General features: G+C 39.5%; 2 protein-coding genes across 2 annotated transcripts in view; both read left to right on the top strand.

The window, feature by feature from the left end:
* Nucleotides 1-21,978, top strand: part of LOC106095049 (peritrophin-48) — a 190,005-nt gene that overhangs the window by 121,162 nt on the left and 46,865 nt on the right. The gene's annotated exons all lie outside the window — the stretch shown is intronic.
* Nucleotides 12,997-21,020, top strand: LOC106094698 (peritrophin-48). The gene is made up of 3 exons (XM_013261932.2): nucleotides 12,997-13,102; nucleotides 19,636-20,327; nucleotides 20,400-21,020. Exons 1-3 carry the CDS (start codon nucleotides 13,099-13,101, stop codon nucleotides 21,003-21,005), a joined length of 1,302 nt encoding a protein of 433 aa, XP_013117386.2. The 5' UTR covers nucleotides 12,997-13,098; the 3' UTR covers nucleotides 21,006-21,020.

A 21,978-nucleotide genomic window follows, 5' to 3' on the forward strand; every position in this document is an offset into this window, starting at 1 on the left:
TTATTCTAGTCCGTTCAGCGGTGGTTTTCCACTCTTAATGCTGGCAACATTTGTGAGGTACTATGCAATGTAAAACTTCTCTCCAAAGAGGTGTTGCACTGCGGCACGCCGTTCGGACTCGGCTATAAAAAGGAGGCCCCTTTTCATTGAGATTAAACTTGAATCGGACTGCACTCATTGATATGTGAGAAGTTTGCCCCTGTTTCTTTGTGGAACGTTCATGGGCAAAATTTGCATTGCAGTCCCATCCGTTCGCGCTGGGCAAAAAGTCACCATTTCGTACTTTTTAGTACCTAAACGTACCAAAATCACCAATCCCCGTCTAATAGCGCTCCTAAGACCCAAGACCCACATTCGCGTCAAATTTCGTGACTCTAGCTTTAGCCGTTTGGGCTGTGCATTGATCAGTCAGTCAGCCAGTCAGTCAAGCACGGGTCTCTTTTATATAAAGAGATAAAATTTCATCAAAATCGGACAACGGAATCGAGAGTCAGTCGTTATGGGTTAAAATTTTGTATTTAAAAATATTTATTGAAATTTGCCTCGGTCCCGAGCCCCTCGGGTTCCAGAAATCTCACTCCTAAGAATTTTGGGATATTTTTTCGTTTGATTTTTGGGATATAAAAAATTGCCGACTTTCGACAAGCCAATTTCCCCCAAAACATGACGGGAAAATTTGTGGTAACTGGTTTCAGTCGTCTACTTTACACCAGTCGAAATTTTATTACCATTCCTCTTCCGCTCCAATTAGACCTAGAATTTGTTTAAGGCAGCTCTATTCTTGGGTATTTTTCTTCGTTACCGGGTTAATGCAATGTATTTTTTTTTTAAAAGATAAAATTTTTGTGCTTGTTTTAAACGAAAAGTTATTTAAAGTTTCTTGCCAAAAAAATTGCTTTAAAATTTATTTAAAAAATGCCTTTAAATTAAATATTTTGCTTGTTAGTCTGAAAAACTTTTCCAAACAATAATTAGTTATATTCAATTATAAATTATTTGAATTACATTAGCAATGATGTGATAAATTTTACAGACTCGGAAACACAATTTCAAAACTCCGAAATAATTATCTCATATAAAACCACTTCGTTTTGTCATGGGATTCCATAATTCGCAATACAGTATTTAAGGCAATTGATACGGAGCTCATAGTGATTAAGGGACGAACATTCTATTAGAAATTTGTTAGTTCTGTTGACCTTGATCGTAGATTTGAGTACAATGAAATATTATTTAAAACATTTAAAAAATTTATTTTTTGAATTTTTGATTTTTATCCAAGAAAATCTTTTTACAATGAAAAGATTTGGCGAACAATGATTTTCTTATGTGTTATATACGAAAATCTTCATTCGACGAGTCATATTCTAAGTTTACAAAAAGGTGGGCATTACGTTCATGTTTCACAGTAAAATACCAATGTTTTCCACGATTACTTTTTTGAAAAACTACAAAAATAATACTGATAACATAGAACAGGGCATGCCACAGGGGAGCATTTTATCTCCACTCCTATGGGTGACCACCATAAATGACCTATTACGGATGCTGACTGAGGAGGGATTTAAACCCGTCTGCTTAGCAGACGATGTTATAATACTTCTAAGGGGTAAGGATCCGAACGAGCTATGCAGAAGGGACGAAAGGGTCTTGCATATGGCATATGACTGGGCTAGACCCAGAGGTCTCAATATTAACCCAGAGAAGACTGAAATATACCTGTTCACGAGGAAGACGAAGGTGGGCCAATTTAACGCACCACATTTCCTCAATAAGACGATTTCGATATCTGAATCTGTATCTAAATCCCATATGATCTTTATTGGTCCACGAATTCAAGTTTGGATGTTAGGTGTACTCCATTCATAAAATACATCACTTCAGCCCGATATTCTCATGATGTCTGATTTAGTGGCGTTTTCGGGGGAGAGGGGGTCCCCCAGATACTTGGCCCTGAAAAAATATCAGCATCATGCTCTTCTCTCAAATACCATTTATTTAAACCTCATACTGCCGTTGGTTTAAGAGGAGTTTACAGGATGAGGCGTTCCCCAAACACATGGCGCCAAAATAGGGTATCAAATTCGTTTTCTAATCTCAAATACCTTTCACTTGAGCCACATATTGGCATGGTCGAAACACTAAAACTAAATTTGGATGTCAAATTCGTATTCAACTCCCAAATACCTTCATTTGCTGTTTGTGGGGTATTTTGGGAAAGGGGTAGACCACCAGAAAATTGGTCCCGAAAATGGGTATCAATTCTTGCTCTACCCCCCAATACCATTCATTTAAGCTCCACATTAACATGGTCGGTAAATATGGCCGATTAGGGGGTGTTTTGGGGATTGCGGTGGTCCCCCAAACACTAAGCCCGGAAAATATATCAGCAACATGCCCTATTCTCATATATCTATATGCTATCTCCATTAAATTAGGAAAACTTTAAGACTTATAAAAACATGATATAAATTATAAGCATGTACGACAATAGTTCGATGCCGGGCATTTTTCCATCAAAATGTAGGCAAAATGTAGACAGTTTTTCGTAAAAATTGGTCATAAATTATTATTTGAAATATAAATTTAACAATTATAGTTGCATAATGTATTCAGTTTGTTTGCGTAAAGTTTTGTGAAAATAAAAGTCATTTAAAACCAATGAACTGACACAAACAATAACCTGTTGAAATCATAAAACTAGTTTGAGAGCAAAAATGAGAGCAAATGAAAAAATGTCATCAAAATACTGAAGCTGATTCTTCGAAACTTGCACTGTAAAACAAAGATATTCGCAAAGACAACCACACTTTGAAGGCTTTGAAAGATTAAGACCGGCCTATAGATAGTGTGTTGGCAATCAGTACAAAATTGAGCTTTCACTTTATGACCAAAGGTAACTGCCGAAAAGTTGGGATAGCATTACCAATTTCACAGTAACAGGAGAATTTTGCCATTTTTCGATTTTGAAAAAATGGGGGCCGCCAGACATTAGAGATGTGGTCTATAGTTCTTCGGACAGGTATTTTAACAACAACTGATGAGTCGGCTCCTGATTCCCCAAACCCACCGCTTCTATAGACATTCTATAGATCTTCTAAGTGCACAATTCATGAAATGTTCTTTGGTTTTTGTATTTTGGTTTGGTATTTTTGCATTTATGAAACGATTGCGCTAAACTTTGAGGCAGTGAGTAGCATTATTAATTTCGAAAACCGAACCAATGTTTGCTTAAGACTAAAGTGATATTTTTAGAGGACAACATTCGAAGTTTTGCTACAATAATAATACCTACGCATAGTCAATAAAATGTTTCTGATTATTGCTGCCTAGCATAACATTTTAGTTAGTAACTATTGTAGTTAGTTTTAAGTAATATATAAGGATGATATGTTCCATAAAGATTCAAAAAGTCTTACCACAACTCAACAATTAAAGTCTATTTTATTTCTTTCACATAGGAGCTTGGTCGTCGAATTTGAAATTTGCTTAAATTTGATATGAAGAATTCCGATCAAAATCCGTACATATTGTAGGAGCCATAGAGTAAATTGTTGTCCAAATTTTTGAGAAGATTGGTTTATAAATTTCTGTACCAATTTCTGTTAAATTCAAAAGTAATACCGGGAGTCATTAGGGAACCCTTGTGCTAATTTTCGTGTGAATCGGTATATAAATGACCAAATTATTGCAATACTAGTCCAAATCGGACTAACATATTAATGGGAGCTTTATCTAAATTTGAACTGATTTCTTTGAAATTCACCAATAATTTCGCGACATATAAGAGAACCCCTCGTGCAAAAGTTCGTGACAATCAGTTTACAAATGACGAGCTGTATCCAAATCTGAACCGATTTTTTCAATTAGCTTTATCTCTAGGCCCCAGAAAAAGCTTGTGCCAAATTTGAAGACGATCGGATGAAAATTGCGACCTGTACATTGTACTTAAATTAACATGGACAGACAGCAGACGGACATAGCTAAATCGAATCAGAAAGTGATTCTGAGTCGATCGGTATACTTATCAATGGGGGTATCTTTCTTCTCTCTGGGTGTTACAAAAAATGCACTATATTGTAATACCCTGAACCACAGGTGTGGCGGTATAGCTGACTTTTTATACGATTTTTTGAGCATGCAAATCGGACCACAAACAAAGATTGGGCAGCCCCAAAAATTTTTCGAAATACCGAGGTGACCAACTTTAGGGGCCTACCAAAAAGTTTCCGGACAACCTAGCTCCTTGAAATTTTGCACACTATCTCGTTAACAACTCAGCTATATCGATTCCAAGTTTCACGTTCTCACACGGCATATCTTTTACTAGTTTTTTCGATTTTCTCCCACGCCCTTAAGTTGGTTCATGTCTGGTGTTGTGTCTCCACCTTACAGACAGCCGGTGTCTGCAAGCCACGAAAGCCGGGCAATGACATGGGAATTGCTCCAACGTCTCATCATCCTCCCTATATCCCCTACCCATGCTTGGAGCACTGATGTTGCTTAAGTGGGCTCGTAGTCCTATGTGTCCCGTTATGACACCAAAAGCTTTACTGACCTCCTTACTTCTTTTCAGCAATAGCCTCGTCTTCTCACGTTCCGGATTACCCCATAGTCCATCATCCACATTCGTCGTTCACGCACTTAACTCGAACTGAGTCAACCCGAAAGGCTTCGGGTTAACCAAGTTTATTGACGGCAGTTCTCTTGCCTTCTCTGCCAAATTGTGTGCTTTTTCATTCCCCCTTACTCCGTTATGGCCCGGTACCCAAACGATGATGATCCGCATGCCTCTTTTTATTTACTCTCCAAGATCGTTAGTGACCTTAACGTCCTGGTTGTAATCGCCCTGATTCTCAGTTTACTGCCCGTAAATTTTCACTGAACTCGCCTCTCAATAAGTTCATTGTTACTCATGCTGTGTGGCATGTAGCACCGTCTTGTTGCAATTACAGGTCATCCAAGTCAAACTCTTGCATTTTGGGCAAAAAAAGTTGGATATCATGTCACGATAGCGCTTACCATTCACAGTTACGATTTGCATCATCTTTGAAGAAGTACGGTTCAATGATGCCACCAGCCCATAAACCGCACCAAACTGTGACTTTTTCTGGATCCATTGGTAGCTTTTGCAATGCTTCTGGCTGATCTTCACTTCACGATGAACTTTCTTAACAGAGCAAGCATTTGATAATACAATAATTTGCAAGCGTTGTTCGTTTGTAAGACGATTCATGGTTAAATTATAGACCAAACTGAAGAAGTTTGGCAGTGAAACAAACAAGAAGCGTGTGTGAGCTGTTTAAACCAGTGTTGCCGAAAAGATAAAAGCTAAAAAATCAGCGTTTATTTGAGCAGGTCTTAGGTTTTTGGGTCTTCCGAATTTTGTCAAGTTGGTTTTCACGTTATTCCGGAAGTTTATCTGACTTGGCCTCAGCCCTGCAATTCGAAGGCTTATGTAGCCATGGTCCGAAGAGGAGTGCGCCATTAAGACGCTTCAATCCTGATACTCATCGATTACATGTTCAGAACATATTGTCACATCTAAAACTTCCTCCCTAATCTTATTAACAAAAGTAGCGGTGTTACTAAAATTAAGTGTTGCTAGGTCCCTACCATTCAAAGATTCTGCCTGAACTTGGCCCCGTTTATTAATGTTGGTACCACCCCATGAAAAGTGGTGAGAGTTCGTATCGCATCCTATTAGTAGCTCATTTGCTATCTGTTTTGCCTTACCCACCAGTCCTTGCAGCTCCGATGTGAGTGGAGATATCGGAGACTCGAAAGGCAGGTAAAGTGCCTATCTCAGCACTGTTTCATCCGACGTTGACAATTCGGGGCCAAAAATATAATTTAATTTTTGATGACAAATAACGCCGGTCTTCGGCCGAGTTCCAATGTTAGCATAGAATTGGTAATTGATATGGTTCAGTCCAGAAACTTTGCTCCGGGTCAACCATTGCTCGTGAACAAAGGCAATATATATCTTACCCTTGCTGATTCTTTCCATCAGTGCATGTATAGCCATTCCGTCCGGTACAGGTTTATCAATATGTTCTTAATCATTAGTCCTCCAGTAAATAGTGGGTGATAGTCTCATCGTCAGGCTGTACTGTCCCAATACCATCGGCTATGCTAGTCTTCCCAATCTTGAAAAATAATACCTTGGACGCATCGCACGCCACGCCTTTAGTCTTAGCCAAATTTGTCTTGGAGACTTAGTCAAGACCCTTCCTCATTCTACTCTCTGTGGAAGACCTCCCATTTCTCTCCGACCAAACCTTGTTGTTGTTTGCTTAAGACTTTCACCAAGTTTTCTGTCGCGAACTTGTCCATCCTTCGATGAAGACAGTCGCCTTTGTGAGCTGGGGTATGTCTATCTTTCTCACCATGTCAAACAATGCGCCCTCCCAAGGAGTGTGGATGCTCGCAGCTCATAATTTGTATGGGTAAAACATATTCTCTCCAGAGTTCAACACATATTCCAAAATTCCCTACTTATTCAGCTTCTCCACTTGGGAGCGATGATCTGTAAAATCCTACCGGAAGCTCTGCTGATACCAATTACTGCATACGTCAGTCCTTCGGTTTTGTGCTTCCTAGCCACATTGGCGTTAGAGGGTGGCTCCTTACCTTTCTCAGCGACCATCATCCTCTTTCGAGATTGCTGTGGTGTTCTTTTAAAAATCACAGTGCTCAATGATGATTCGGGGGCAATGTGCGCTACTTTAGTACCTGTTCCGAATTTGTTTCCCTCCGTAGGATACTCTCTGCAGTATCCATTGAGGGTGGGCTGGCTTGGTATTCCCAGAGTACTTGAAAGTGTGGAGCTCTTTTTCAGCGTTTTTGCAGTGTTTTGCTCTTTGGAAGACCTGATTATATTTCCAGCTTCCGTCGAATTGATTGAAATGTCAGTTCCCTACAAGCATCGTGCAATTTCGCCCGATTGCGCAACCAGTACGTACAACTCAATCTCCTCCGTCGTGCTCCGGATTGCTTACTTGATCTGCCGCCAACCCGCTGAACTCATCTCTGGATTCGGTTGCAATAACTGTTTCATTGACACTGTCGTTGTCTGAATTTGAATCGGAAACACGACGTTAAGCGAAAGTCTGAGTTATGTTTTGTCAGAGTTATCCGCCTCTTCCTCATTCGCAAGTCTGCGGACTGGTTGTGCGCTCTCGACTACAGGTGCCAAGGCACCCACACCTGGTGGAGGGACGGAAAACATGAAACGGTCTGAATCCTTCACTGCAGCTGTTGGGTCTTTGGAGTCCATTCTGAGCCTACTCTTGGTGTTTAGATTTCCCGATTTCTCAAAACTTTACAACAGTGCGTTTTATTGGGCCCCTCAAGATCCGAGTATAGTCCAGATCAGCCGGTCACTTAGACCGCCAACTGATGAAAAAAGGCACAATTATTACCTTGTCAGAGACTTTGGAGAAGTATTGTATTATTAATAATTTCCACTACCATGAAATAATTATAAATAAAGAAACTTAAATAAGTTCGGCCGGGCCGAACTTTGGATACCCACTACCTCGAGTATATATGTAAACCCCATTTCGTCACAATTCAGTGAAAATTGAATAACTTAAGCACCCAATTCGGCACGGACATTGAGTGGTCTAAAATATATGCCACTATTAAAATAGTAATAAAACAAAATAGTGGTCTTTTTGGCAGATATATCCGATTATAAACCGTTCTAAACCATATTAAGGTCAGATATCGTGAGGCCCAGAAAAACTCACTGTTTCATGTTTCAGCGAAATCGGATAATAAATATTTATGAGCTTCAGTCCCTTTATCGGCAGATCGGTCTATATGGCAGCTATATCTGAATATAGTCCGAACTGAACCACATTTAGTTTGGGTGTCAGGAGGCTAAAAATAATTCACTTTTTCAAATTTTAGCGAAATCGGTTAAAAAATAAAACTTTTATGGCCTTCAGATCCTTTATCTCCCCGGTCTATATGGCAGCTATGTATATCTAAATGTTATCCGATCTAAACCATATTTATGTCAGATGTCGGGAGGCTTAAAATAACTCACTGTTTTAAATTTCAGCGAAATCGCGTAATAAATAAAGTTTTTATGGTCTTCAGACCCTTTATCGGGAGATCGGTCTATATGCTAAGCTAAGTTCGGCCGGGCCGAATCTTATATGCACTCCATCATGGATCGCATTTGTCAAGTTCATTGAATGACTTTTTCAATATACATACATATAAGCAACATCAAGTTATTGACCAATATCGACTGTACTTGTCATGGATGTTAGCAATCGTAGAAAAACGCCATCTCCAAAATTTCAGGCAACGCAATTAAAAACTGCGCCCTCCAGTGGCTCAGAGTGTCAAATTGAGAGATCGGTTTATATACTTGGCACAATTAATAGAAGTGATACAAATCAAATCAGCCAAATCGGATAAGAATTGCACCCCATAGAGGCTCAAGAAGTCTAATCGGGAGATCGGATTGTATGGCGGCTACATCAGGTTATAAACTAATTAAGTCCATAGGTTATAAACCGATTTAAACCATTCTAAGCACAATTGTTGAAACTGATACCAAAACACCACCCGCAAAAGAAGAATGGCGCCCTGTAGAGGCTCAAGAAGTCAAGACCCAAGATCGGTTTATATGGCAACTATATCAAATCATTTACCGTTTAGCTCATTTACAATCCTAACCGACGGACACTAATAACAAGCAATTGTGCAAAATTTCAAGCGCAAAATTTGCGGACGGACGTATAGGTCATGTCTAGATTGGCTTAAAATTTCATGACGATCTAGAATATATACCTTATGGCGTCTTATGGTGATTTCGATTCTGAAAAAAAATGTTACACTAATGTTGCACTTATACGGGACAACATTTTGGGAATGCTGCCTTATCCCTCTCATAGTTTTACACTTTTTACATATTCAATCGAACATGTTAATATGCCCGTATATTGTAATTTCAACCAAATAATGCTGTAAAATGTAGCAATGCATCTAATATGCCGTTAGCTAAATAAAACGCGATTACTTTTTCCTTTTTTTATGTATTTCTTTTTAATATTTTGCCAAACATTCTACAAATTGTTTTCTTCTTCTTCTTTTCAACCAAAATTTGCTTGAACGGTGGCATGCACATGAGATGATAGCAGCTGATTTAAAGTGCGGCATTCTCCATCCTAGCCTAGCCACGGTGTAGAAAATGCAGCATTTTTTCACTTTCAGTGGGCAACACCATTACAAACGAACATTTACCCGGTGGTGGGGTTACACTTTTTTGGAGAATCGAACACAAAATTTCGATCTCAGTGCAACATGTCGAAAAAATGCTGCACTTTTTTTCACAATCGAAATCACCATTAGTCGCATATTTCGAGGAGTTACAAGTGGGAATGACGAAATAAGTATCCCCCCATCCTATGGTGAAGGGTATAAAAATTGACTCTCCCGGCAAACCAAAGTAGTTCTGGCTCTATTACGATGCAACAGATGCAACCGACTCAACTCCCATAGAGCAAGGATTGAAGCCAACGTGCAGGATGTGTGTCCCGATTGTGACCTGTGACCACGCAACACACGACACCTGCCCAGCCTGACCCACTCGATTCAGACCCAGATCACTTTGGACACACTTCACCTTAGTCGCAGAGTGCCTGGTTCGGGGTATTCAAAACCAACCAAGCAGACGAGAGACTACAACAATAACATGAACATTCAAAATATATTTTAGCGCCCCTTTTATAAACTTCATTCTAAATACCAGGCAGAAGTTTATATTCACAGCTTACTACACTCATTGAAAATAGTCTGCTGAAAACAGCAAACATTGTCTGCAAAAGCAAAAATTTCCAATTCAGTTCACCGTAATACGTCTTTAGAATTTAAGCAGATGTTTGTGTTAAAAACTAATTTTGTTCTCTAAAACTGTAGATGGAAATGCTTGCTAAAACAGCAGCCCTATGTTTTTTGGAACAACACCAATGGCGGCTTTCCCGTTTTCAGCAGACGAAAACTGTTGTTAAAGCAAAAAAATTTTGTATTTTGAATATCAAATTTCGTTGAGTTTAGAACTTTGATAGGAAGAGTCTTCATCTGCTTCCTGGTGGAGCAAACATTTTACTCAAACCATTAAACTCTTAAACAGAGTATGATTGAAATTTAGAAACTTTCTCAGACATCTATTGAAAGATTTTTTTTTATACCCTCCATATACTTATTTTGTCATTCCGTATGTAACAACTCGAAATATCGTCATGAAATTTCAAGTCGATCTAGCCATGTCCGTCCGTCTGTCTGTCGAAAGCACGCTAACTATCGAAGGAGTAAAGCTAGGCGCTTAGAATTTTACACAAATACTTCTTATTAGTGTAGGTCGGATGGGATTGGAAATGGGCCAAATCGGTCCATGTTTTGATATAACTGCTATATAAACCGATCTGGGTCTTGATTTCTTGAGATTCTATAGGGTGAAATTCTAATCCGATTTGGCTGAAACTTTGCACATGTCGTTTTGGTATGATTTCCAACGAGTGTGCCAAGTTTGGTCTAAAGCAGTCTATAACCTAACATACCTGCCATATAAATCTATCTCTCGATTAGACCTCTTAAGCTTCTAGAGGGCTCAATTCTTATCCGATTTTGCTGTTTTTTTTTTGCACGAAGCGTTTTGTTATGACTTTCCACAACAGTGCTAAGTATGACGTAAATCGGTTGATAACCCGATATAACTGTCATATATTCCGATAAGATTTCTTGAGCCTCTAGATTGCGCCATTGTTGTCCAATTTGGTTGAAATTTGACACATGTCGTTTTGGTAGGACTTCCAACAACTGTGCCAAGTATTATCTAAATGTGTTTATAACCTGATATAGCCGCTATATAAACCAATCTCCCGATTTGATTTCTTGAGCTTCTAGAGGGGGCAATTGTTATCCCATATGGCTGAAATTTTGAACATATCGTTTTGGTATGACTTCATACACCTGTACTAAGTATGGCTAAGTATGCGGAGGAGGGTATATAAGATTCGGCTCGGCCGAACTTATCACGCTTTTACTTGTTTTAATTATTTTTTTGCTCTCTACCATAGGATGGGGGTATACCAATTTCTTCATTCCGTTTTTAAGTCGATCGAGCCATGTCCGTTCGTCTGTCTGTCGAAAGCACGAGTGCTTTCGAAGGAGTAAAGTTAGTAGCTTGAAATTTTGCATAAATACTTCTTATTGGTGCAGGTCGGTTTATGTCGTAAAATTCTTATCCGATTTGGCTGAAATTTAGCACCAAGTGTTTTATTTTAACTTTAATCAACACTGTTAAGTATGATTACAATCAGTTCATATTCTGATATAGCTCCCATATAAACCGATCTCGGATCTTGACTTCTGGAGCTGTCAGAGGGCGTAATTACTATCCGATTTGGCTGAAATTTAGCATTAAGTTAATTGGTTTCATCATCAACAACTGCACCAAGTATGACCTAAACCTGGTTCAGCTTCAATATAAAACGATCTCCCGATTACACTTCTTGAGCCGCTAGGGGGAGAGATTCTTATCCGATTTGGTTGTTTTGCACATCGTCTTCTTGTATGACCTTTGACATACGTGTTAAATATGGCCTAAATCGGTCCTTAACTTGATTTAGCTCCCATATAAACAGATCTCCCAATTTTATTTCTTGAGCCACTATATGACGCAATTCTTATCCGCTGCCATATAAACCGATGTAGCATCTTGACTTCTTGAGCCTCTAAAGACCCAAATTCTTATCCGTTTTGGCTGAAATTTTGGACGTGACGTTTTGTGTTATGACTTCCAACCACTGTGCTAGGTATGGTCTAAATTGGTCCATAACCTGATATAGCTATAAGCCGATCTCCCGATTTGACTTCTTGAGCCTCTGGAGGGCGCAATTTTTATTCGATTTGGGTAACACTTGCACAATGATTTCTTTTACAACCTCCATTATGAGTGCTAAGTATGACCTGGATCGGTCTAATACCTGATTTAGCTCCCATATTAACCGATCTCCAGAATGCATTTCTTGAGCCGCTGGAGGGAGCAGTTTTTATCTGCTCCAAAAATGGTCTGAATTGGTCCCATATAAACAGAACTTCCAATTATACTTCTTGAGCTTGTATAGAGCTTCCCTGAAATTTTGAACAATGACTTCTACGATAGTCTCCATCATCAAAATCATGTATAGCCCGAATTGGACTATAACCTGATATAGCTGCAATAGCATAGCAATTCCTCTCCAGTATCCGTTGTTTGCCTATAAAAAAATTCAAGCCATAGGACTTGACAAATGCTATCCATGGTGTGGGAAATATAAGATTTGGCCCTGCCGAACTTAGCACCCTTTTACTTGTTTTTGGCTATTTTTTTTTTAATTATTTTTTCGACCTTTTGCGTTTTTTTACATTTTTTGTGCTACAATTTTATCTATGTAATTCTATGCGCATGCGACTAAAATAGCACCAAAGTTAAAACCAAACAGGTCTTTGTATGAATTTTGTATAACCAAAAGGGTGTCAGTAGGTCCATAATTTCACCGTTTAATCCCTCAAAAACTGGCAGTCTAAAAAAAGTCTCACAGGAAATTGCGTTTTATTTAAAACAAAAAATATATCAATATAGTTGAATCAATAGCTGGCCTACTTATCGATTTTTTATGACAGTATTAACAAACAATTTGGAAAAATAATTAATTATGCAAAATACTTTGGCTTATACTTCAATATTTATGGCTGCAATTTGTGATTACATTCTAAAATTAGCCGCAGAAAATTTATAAAAAAAATGCTTACTCATTCATTTTGAATTTTCGCGTGCAAATCATGGGATTGGAACAGCATACGTAGTTAACACAAAGAAGAAAAAGAGATCAATCATTATGTTTGGTCGATAAACTGAAAAATAGACAATCCTAATTTGTCTATGTCCAACAAAGTCTAGATATAACCCATATGGCATTGGAGTATAAAAACAAAACTTTTTTGTCATTGTTTAAACATTCTCTCTGAGCCCTTGAAAGAGACACATTAGTTTATTTTAAAGACAACAAAATACTTTCTATATTTATTAACAAGATGGGTGAGTAAAGTTACTTGAATACAGTATTTTGTAAAGATCTTCGGGAGTACTGGATTGCACGTACCAATGCTCAAATTCAGACTTAAGCTGCCTTGGAAAATATCACAAAAAGTTGACGAACTACATTCATTTGACAGATATTATTCAGATTCTTATCCATCAAAGAACATAAAGGAATTTTTTAAGTAAAGTGAGCTTTAATACACAGTTTTGTACCGATTTTTTGGAATAATTGATTGCACGTACCAAAGCTCAAAATCAGACAAAAAGCTGATTCGAAAATATCACGAAAAAGGTGGCGAATTACATTTAGTTGACGGATATTATTTAGGTACATTTCCAAGGAAGTAGAAGTTTTATTTTCAGACGGGACATTATGTGTCCAAAAGTCTAAATGTGATCGTGCGTGAATGTGATTGAAATAGAATTGTGAGTGAGTGAAATCATGCTTATGACACTAATCACGACCCATGAGACACTCACAACACACGAAATACGACTTACAAGAAAATCACAGTATATTCCAATGTACGCATTCAGGTCTGCTGCCCATATTGGACAAGTGTGAAAGAAGTAGAAACAATTTCTGTCTACAGATGCATGCGACTCATGAAAAAAATTATTATTCGCTTCATGGAAGAATAGTTTTTCAACCGTGCGCCGTGAGTGTCTCGTGAGTCGTGCTTTTCCGTGAGTGAGTCCAATATCGCCTCTATCTCTGCCACGAAAAAACGGGGATGGAAAGACTCCAAGATATACCCAACAACTTCAGTGTGAATAAAACTATCGGTTGATTGAAGCTTAAGATGTTAGTATTTAAAGTAAAATCATCCCCCTCAGCGTTTCAGCCCATAAAAATTCCATTGAGGAACAGAGTGATGTGTGAGTACATCACTGAGTGCTGTTCGATTCAAGTTTAACCTCAATGATAAGGGGCCTCCATTTTATAGCCGAGTCCGAACGGCGTGCCGCAGAGTGACATCTCTTTGGGGAGAAATATTTACATGTCAAAGTACCTCACAAATCTCGACAGCATTAGGAGGGGATAACCACCACTAAAAATTTGTTTCTCACTTTCTCGTCAGGATTCGAACACAGGGGTTTAGCGTCAAAGGCAGACATGAGAACCTTTGCGCTACAGTGGCTTCCATGGTGTAAAATTTTGACTATGATCGACCACATCGCAAGGTTTCTTGCCTTTTCCTTGATCCTTGTTATTGGGGGAAGAGTAAACTTCATTCTTTTATTGGGTCGTGGACTACGGATTACAATAGAAAGGGCGACGTAGTCTGAACATTTATATTTATACCCACCACCGAAGGATGGGAGTATATTCATTTTGTCATTCCGTTTGCAACACATCGAAATATCCATTTCCGACCCTATAAAGCATATATATTATTGATCAGCGTAAAAATCTAAGACGATCTAGACATGTCCGTCTGTTAAAATCACGCTACAGTCTTTAAAAATAGAGATATTGAGCTGAAACTTTGCACAGATTCTTTTTTTGTCCATAAGCAGGTTAAGATCGAAGATGGGCTATATCGGACTATATCTTGATATAGCCCCCATATATACCGATCCGCCGATTTAGGGTCTTAGGCCCATAAAAGCCACATTTATTATCCGATTTTGCTGAAATTTGGTACAGTGAGTTATGTTGGGCTCCTCGACATCCTTCATCAATTTGGCCCAGATCGGTTCAGATTTCGATATAGCTGCCATATAGACCGATCCTCCGATTTAGGGTCTTAGGCTCATAAAAGCCACATTTATCATCCGATTTTGCTGAAATTTGGGACAGTGAGTAGAGTTAAGCCCTTCGACATCCCTTGTCAATTTAGCTCGATTAAAGGTTTTGGGCCCATTAAAGGCGCATTTATTGTCCGATGTGCCGAAATTGGGGACAGTGGGTTAAATTAAGCCCCTCGACATACTTCTGCAACATGGCACAGATCGGTTCAGATTTGGATATCGCTGGCATATAGCCCGATCTCTCGATCTAAGGTTTTGGGATCATAAAAGGCGCGTTTATTGTCCGATAACGCCGAAATTTGGGACGGTGAGTTGTGTTAGGCCCTTCGATATTCTTTTTAAATTTGATCCAGATCCGTCCAGATCTGCCATATAGACCGATATCCCAATCTATAGTCTTGGTCCCATAAAGTCGCATTTAAATCCGATTTCACTTAAATTTTACACAGTTACTTATGCTAAGCATTTCGACATCCGTTTAGTACATGGTTCAAATCGGTCTAATTTTAGATATAGCTACTTAAAAGACCAATATTTTGTTATACGCAATTGAGAAATAACTTTTACTTATAAGTATTTGGTCCAAATCGGAACATATTTCGATATAGCTGCTATGGGGCATAAGGTATGCATTTTTCACCGGATATTGACGAAAGGTGTTTTACATATATACCCGAGGTGGGGGGTATCCAAAGTTCGGCCCGGCCGAACTTAACGCCTTTTTACTTGTTTTTTTTATGTGGTTGTAGATTTCATTTCGGTTATCTTTCAATTTCTTGCTTCAAGCGACAAAATGGTTGAAGCAGGCTTTTAACCTATCGCAGATGTCATCAACTTTGGCGCCTGAGGACATGAACGTACAACGATCTGCATATCATACAATCGCGATGCCATCAGAAGGGGTAGAATAAAGGACAAGTAGAGGTTAAACAGTATGAAGATATCACTCAACTTTCGGGAATTTCCCGTTAACTCTATGGGGTTTCTTCTTCGTATCCTCCAATTTAAAAAGAAACTGGCAACCACATCAAAAAATGCGGCTGGAAGAAAGTGTTACAGATGTACTCAAAAAGTGTCGGTGTCTATTTTAGCGAAAACCGGACAATGGCAAAAGATATGCTCCAACGTCTCATAATCTTCCCCAAATACCCTGCGCATGGTATCACTTGCCGCAACTATTCTCCATAAGTGAGCCTATAGTTCTATGTGTCCCGTTGTAATACCGCAAGCCTCGACTTCTCATGTTTCGAATCTTCCCACATGACTTTTGTCGTCCTCCCAACCGGTTGACTCTTCCACAGTGTTACATACGCGTTCGTCGCCCATGTAACCTCCAATTCAGATCGTGCCATCCTCATAGAAGGCGTTATTCTGCTTCTTATATTTCAAAACTGTTCCTGACCTTACCAACCTAGTTGTTATTGCCTTGATGGCCCATTTCTCAATGTAGGCTCCCAGCACACTCTGTCGTCTAGCTTTGATCCATCCGTGTATCAAGAACTTCAATATGGCAATACAAGAGTTCTATCAAATGCAAGACTGTGCCGCTGGCAGCAGTGCATCGTACTCCACCTCAAGTATCGTCTCAGGTAACCGATCGAAAACCTCTTCCATTTCTTCCAGGTTTCCTATGGTCTTTAAGTCTCATAGCCGCTATGGCTGCTGAATGTCTATGTGTCGAATATCTAATATGGTCTCCAGCGCCCTAGTGGGCGTGATTCTCATCACCCCGCCTACCCGAACCTGTTGTATTACCCTTACGTTGCACTTTTTCTCCAAACTACTGGAGCGTAAGTAAGAATTGGTCTTAACACGCTCCTGTAGAGCCAGTGAACTATCCTCGGATTCAGGCCCCATTTTGAGCCTACGGTCCGTCTAGTGCCCTATATCTGTGAGCCTTCTCCGTAGGCTCCTGAATGTGACACTTCCAAATCGGTTTCTTGTCCAAGATTCTTCTTTTTTTTTTGCACAACCTCGTGCAGATCTGTCTCCACCTACCTTCCCTTGACATAGCCGTGATGTTTGTATTTGAGCAGTTCGGTGGATATCCTCCTCTCTATTATAGTATTCACAATACGTTTCATGGTTTTGAGTAGAAAGGACGTAAGGTTTATAGGTCTGCAGGCCTTTGATGTCGCATAACTCACCTTGTCGGGCTTGGGCATAAATAACAAACTTTCCTTGTTAGGGGGGATAGTCCGCCGCCTTCTGTAGTAACAGCGGAAATATTCCATCAGGTCCGAGTAACTTTAATGATTGCAAGCTCCTAAACGCTTCCTTTGCAAGGAATTCTGTAATGATGACCCTTCTATCAACCTCATTATTCGAAGATTTCGGTGTCTCCGCGAGTCCTGTCATATCCTGTGGAAATGCGTTTGCATCAAAAGACTCAACAAGCCTTCCGTTGTTGCTGCTCTCAGCCTAATATCGTCAACTAACGTTTCAGTTTGGACATAGGTTTTTGAGAGAACCTTTTTCATCTTGGCGGCGTCATTAACGACCTGTTCGCAGAAAAGTTTTCATAAGGCACGCTCTGCCCTCTGATCATTTTATTGTATTCCTTGAGCAGTGTGTAATACACAAATCAATAAACCACCGTTTTTTTACGAAGTGCTCTGTTATAATATAGACTGCGGACTACTTTCCCAATGTTGCAAATCTCCCCCGTCATTCGGGGTTTTCCTTGAGCCGATTTCCTTTCTCGAAGAGGACAACTATCTTCGAAAGACTCAACTACTGCAGTCGTAATCCTGTTGACATATTTGGCGTAAGTACTACTATCATGCCATTTTCCGAAATTCGAGAGTAATTTGATGGTAGCCAACAGCCAACCAATACCGGCTCTTTAGTTATAATGTTTCAAGTGCTCGAGCCATAAATTTCACACACGTTCGTTGATCAACCTTTAGATTTCCAGGTTCAGTTTCCTGATTCTAGATTAACTTGAATCGAGGCGACGAATCCAATTAAGTAGGAAAATTGGGCCTTATCTAACCTTTCGACAGGCTGATATAACATGAGCGACTAGTTATGTTCTAGAATTTCTTATCAACAATACGTACATCTATTATAGTTGTTTTAATACTGGGTGTTGTGTTCTTTTCGTCAGCTGGGTTCTGTTGAATATCCAAATGCAGGAACTTTGCGACTAATGTAGGGTGTGTGACATTTGTCGTGTGGTTTCAGATCACAATCGGAACACACATCTTGCAATGGGTGGCGGTCGTTCTTCAAGGGCAACATACATCCGGACAATATTCACTGCATCTGCTACCGTGTCTGCATGAAAGTTGTCCAAATCCGCTTGAGATAGAGGTTCTCTCTTGAACCTCTCGATCTAAATCATGAAGATCCACCCTGAGACTTCTGGGCGGTGGATACCTATCCATAAAATGATAGCCAGTGATAACAGCCTAGAAGGTATTGCTTAGACAGCATGAATTTATGTCTTCGCATGGGTAGGATCTTTCTTTAAGGTAGTCCAAGTGAGAACTGAGGAGACAGCCCGCAGCTGTTCGAGCGGCATTCTAACAGATCTGAATATTATTCCACTGCGTTTCACAAAACTGGCGAGACCACGCTGGCGCTGCATATCTCACCACTGATCTGACAATTGCTTTGTACGTGGTCAACCAGATTTCTTTGTCAGCACCCCAAGTGCTGCCGGCAAGTGACTTGAAGATCTTGTTTCTATTTCCGACCTTATCGCAGATTGCAGTGGCATGTTCGAACAATTTGTAGGAGCTGTCATATGTAACACCAAGTATTTTGAGACACTTGATGGTCGGATTTGACACTCCGGGAGGGATTGGTAGATAGAGGTTAAACAGTGCCGGAGATATTACCCCGCCTTGAGGAACTCCCTGTTTCACGCTACGGTTTTCGCTTCCTTATCCCTAAATTCCACAAATGACTGGCCTGGCTGGAGATTCGTGTTGGCGATGTCCTCAAATAATTTTGCAGACTGACCATGTCGAACGCTTTCGATAGATCCAGTGCCACGAGAATAGTTCTAAAGCAGGGCGTATGCTGATTGAAGCAAACGGAAGTTCTCCAACGAAGCTCGGGAGGAGCTTCCCTAACTTTGTTTAACTAATATCGTTTGACTAAAAGGCGATAACAGGAAAGATAACTTTGGTATTCTTACGCAACTTTTAACGATAACCAACATCGTTAAACACAACTGTTTTGGTTTAGGAATAGAAAAACGTTAACTGAACGATGGAAAACTTTTTGGTGTTTACTTTAACGACGAGAAATAATTTTAATATTTATTTGCAGGGGTTTTTGAGTAGTTGGCTATTATTTTCTTCTTTGTATTGTTTCCTATTGAGCTAACGAATCTTTTATCAACAAATTTGACTAAACGGTTTGGTTGAAGTTAGAGAATCGCACTACTGAGAGAGATTGTAATTCCCCGAAGCCCTGACTGGTGTACTCTCTGAAACCATTCCTATGGGATTTCTTTTGATTAACTTACCTCCGGCGTTTAGAGGCTATAAAATCGAATGGTCGCTTAATGGAAAGGATTATGAGGAGTTGGTCTGATGCCAAAGAGATACGAATTTTCAGGATGTGTTATTTAACGCACCTAGTAACGTAACGGAATCATTGAGTGTTTGTTGCAATTTTATCTTAAGAATAATTTTCTATGAAATTTTTGCCTTTGGAGAAAGTTTCATTGCAATTTTATATTTTAGAGTATATTTTTTTATAGAACTTCAAATTTATCAAAGATCCCAAATTGCAATACGGTTCCTTTATTTTTATTGCAGGTTCCTACACCCATTATGCTTGCACCCTTATTGTGGCACTCGCCGTTAGCTTGCGAGGCACTTCAGGCCAATTGAATATGAATCATGTATGTGCCTTGGTAAATAATGGCCTAATGATTGGCTCCATGGAATATTGTGATACCTATTATGTTTGCCAAAATGGTAAAGCCACTCACCAACAATGCGCCTCCGGCTATTATTTCAATAAGGAAAGTCAAGTTTGTCAACCCCAGGACCAGGTTCAGTGTTTGGCTGCTAATGCTGCACCATGCTCAGGTTTTGCCGTTGGCCAATGGGCACCTGTAGCAGGTTCCTGCACTGATTTTTACTATTGCAGTCTTAATGGACCAGAACGCTCCACTTGTCCTTATGGCGAATATTTCAACCCCACCACTCAGTCCTGTGTCTATGCCGATCAATACAATTGCATGCAGGCAGCGCCTCCATCTGAGCCCGATACTACTGGCACCAATAGTGCAGAAGATAGCACTGAAGAAAGCATATCGGTGTCCTTACCCATTAACTTATGTATTCTCATACAGGCAGGCATATACTTTGGCAGCCCCAGTAGCTGTAGTGGCTGGAATAAATGTAACAATGGTGTCATGATTAGTGGCATATGTCCCAATGGTTTGGAATACAATGTCCTAACCATGTCATGTGATTATGCCTCAAGTGTCACCTGCTCTCAGGTAGGGGAGATCTTTCGGAAGCTTCTGCAAAAAACTCAAACATTAATCACCCTCTCCTATTGTCACTTTCAGGTCACCAATGATCCATATTTAACACCCAACAACTGCAGCACCGTGAATGCCATGAAGGCTGGCCCCACCTGTGACTCCTATATGGTCTGCGATGGCACCAGCTACCAAATCAACCACTGCCCAAGTGGAGAGTACTACGATATGGTTAGCCAAACCTGTGTAGATCGCCTAGAAGCTCGCAACAATTGCGATCGCTGTGAGGGCACCACCAAAACCTTTGTCAACATGTACTCGGCCTACAACTGTTCCGGTTATTTGTATTGTGTCAATGGTGTTGAGGTATCCTCTGGTTATTGCACCAATGGTACTTATTTCAATGAAGAAGAAGGTGCCTGTGTTACGGGTGTCTCTGAACCAATGTTTGGCTGTTGTAATCCCCAATATTATGGCGCTAGTGCTACTACCCCAACTGTTGGTGGCAACTCCACAACTGCTGCTGGCAACTCCACGACTGTTGCTACCAGCACCACGGAATCTAGTGTCAATGCTACCAGTGATGCATCATCAAATGCAAATTCGAATTCCACTACTGCTGCAGTAACCGTTACCACCCTTGCACCCACCAATGGAACAGATGCTAATAGCACCTCTACTACAATTGGTTGAAATAATTCACTAGCATAGGACAATTGGTTGCAAATAAATAATAAATAAATATAAAGCATTATCAGAAATGTAAGCAGGTGTGAGTTTTTTTTAATGGTAGGTGTTGAAAAAAGTTTTCTTTAATTTTAAATGATTTTAATTGGACTTCATTACATATTGCTGACGACAATTTCCAAAAACTTTTTTCTGAAGAGAAAACTTCGTTTGAAATATTCAAACAGAGCAGACGTGTTTCCTTGACACAAATAATAAATAGAAAAAATATTAAAAGTAAAAATTGAATTTTCTTTGAAAAAAAAAATTTAAATTTGTGCATTTTGAACTTTGTAAATGAATTTGGACCAACTAGGCATGGACATTTGCGATCCTGCCGAGAATATACCCCCTGATAAAAACAGCCATAAAAGCAATTGTAAGTCAGCCATTGGAAAACTTTTGCATGAAGCCTGCTTAATTGGACATGGATATGGCTCGCAAAATTCTGGATGTTTGGATCAAGATATTACTCCTTCGACGTCTGCATCATCATCCTCTAAATGCAATAAAGGAATGTCTGCTAATTTGGTAATGAATGTTGAAAAATTGCCTTCAATTGACATTCAAAAATTGACAAAAACAAACTCAACGCAAGTCAATACATCAAGACCTTTGCCATCCAACATTGAGAGCAATATGGATCACAACGAGTTTACCCCCTCTGACAAAGAAGGTTTTCAAATGGTGCAAAAGAAACGGAAAATATCTGGTGATACTAACTTGAGTAAGATAGATTTAAGCAATTCTGTTCTTAGCGTTTCAAATAATGCATCTGGCCAATCGCAGGAGTCTTCCAATAGATTTGCAATACTAGGAGATTTAGATATTAAAACTAACAACACGTATCATAAGAAAATTCCATTACAAGAGGCTTTAGTTGTAGAAAAATCTGTTGGGAGTAGGAATTCCTTCTTCCCTCCTATTTTTCTGTTTGGTG

Source organism: Stomoxys calcitrans, chromosome 1 (assembly GCF_963082655.1).
Source record: "Stomoxys calcitrans chromosome 1, idStoCalc2.1, whole genome shotgun sequence".
In the NCBI taxonomy this organism is placed as follows: domain Eukaryota; kingdom Metazoa; phylum Arthropoda; class Insecta; order Diptera; family Muscidae; genus Stomoxys; species Stomoxys calcitrans.

Bases quoted from the DNA above. Each gene is read 5' to 3' on its own strand.
- LOC106094698 (XM_013261932.2), top strand. The intron at 20,328-20,399 runs GTAGGGGAGATC...TGTCACTTTCAG, and splicing joins CAAGTGTCACCTGCTCTCAG to GTCACCAATGATCCATATTT.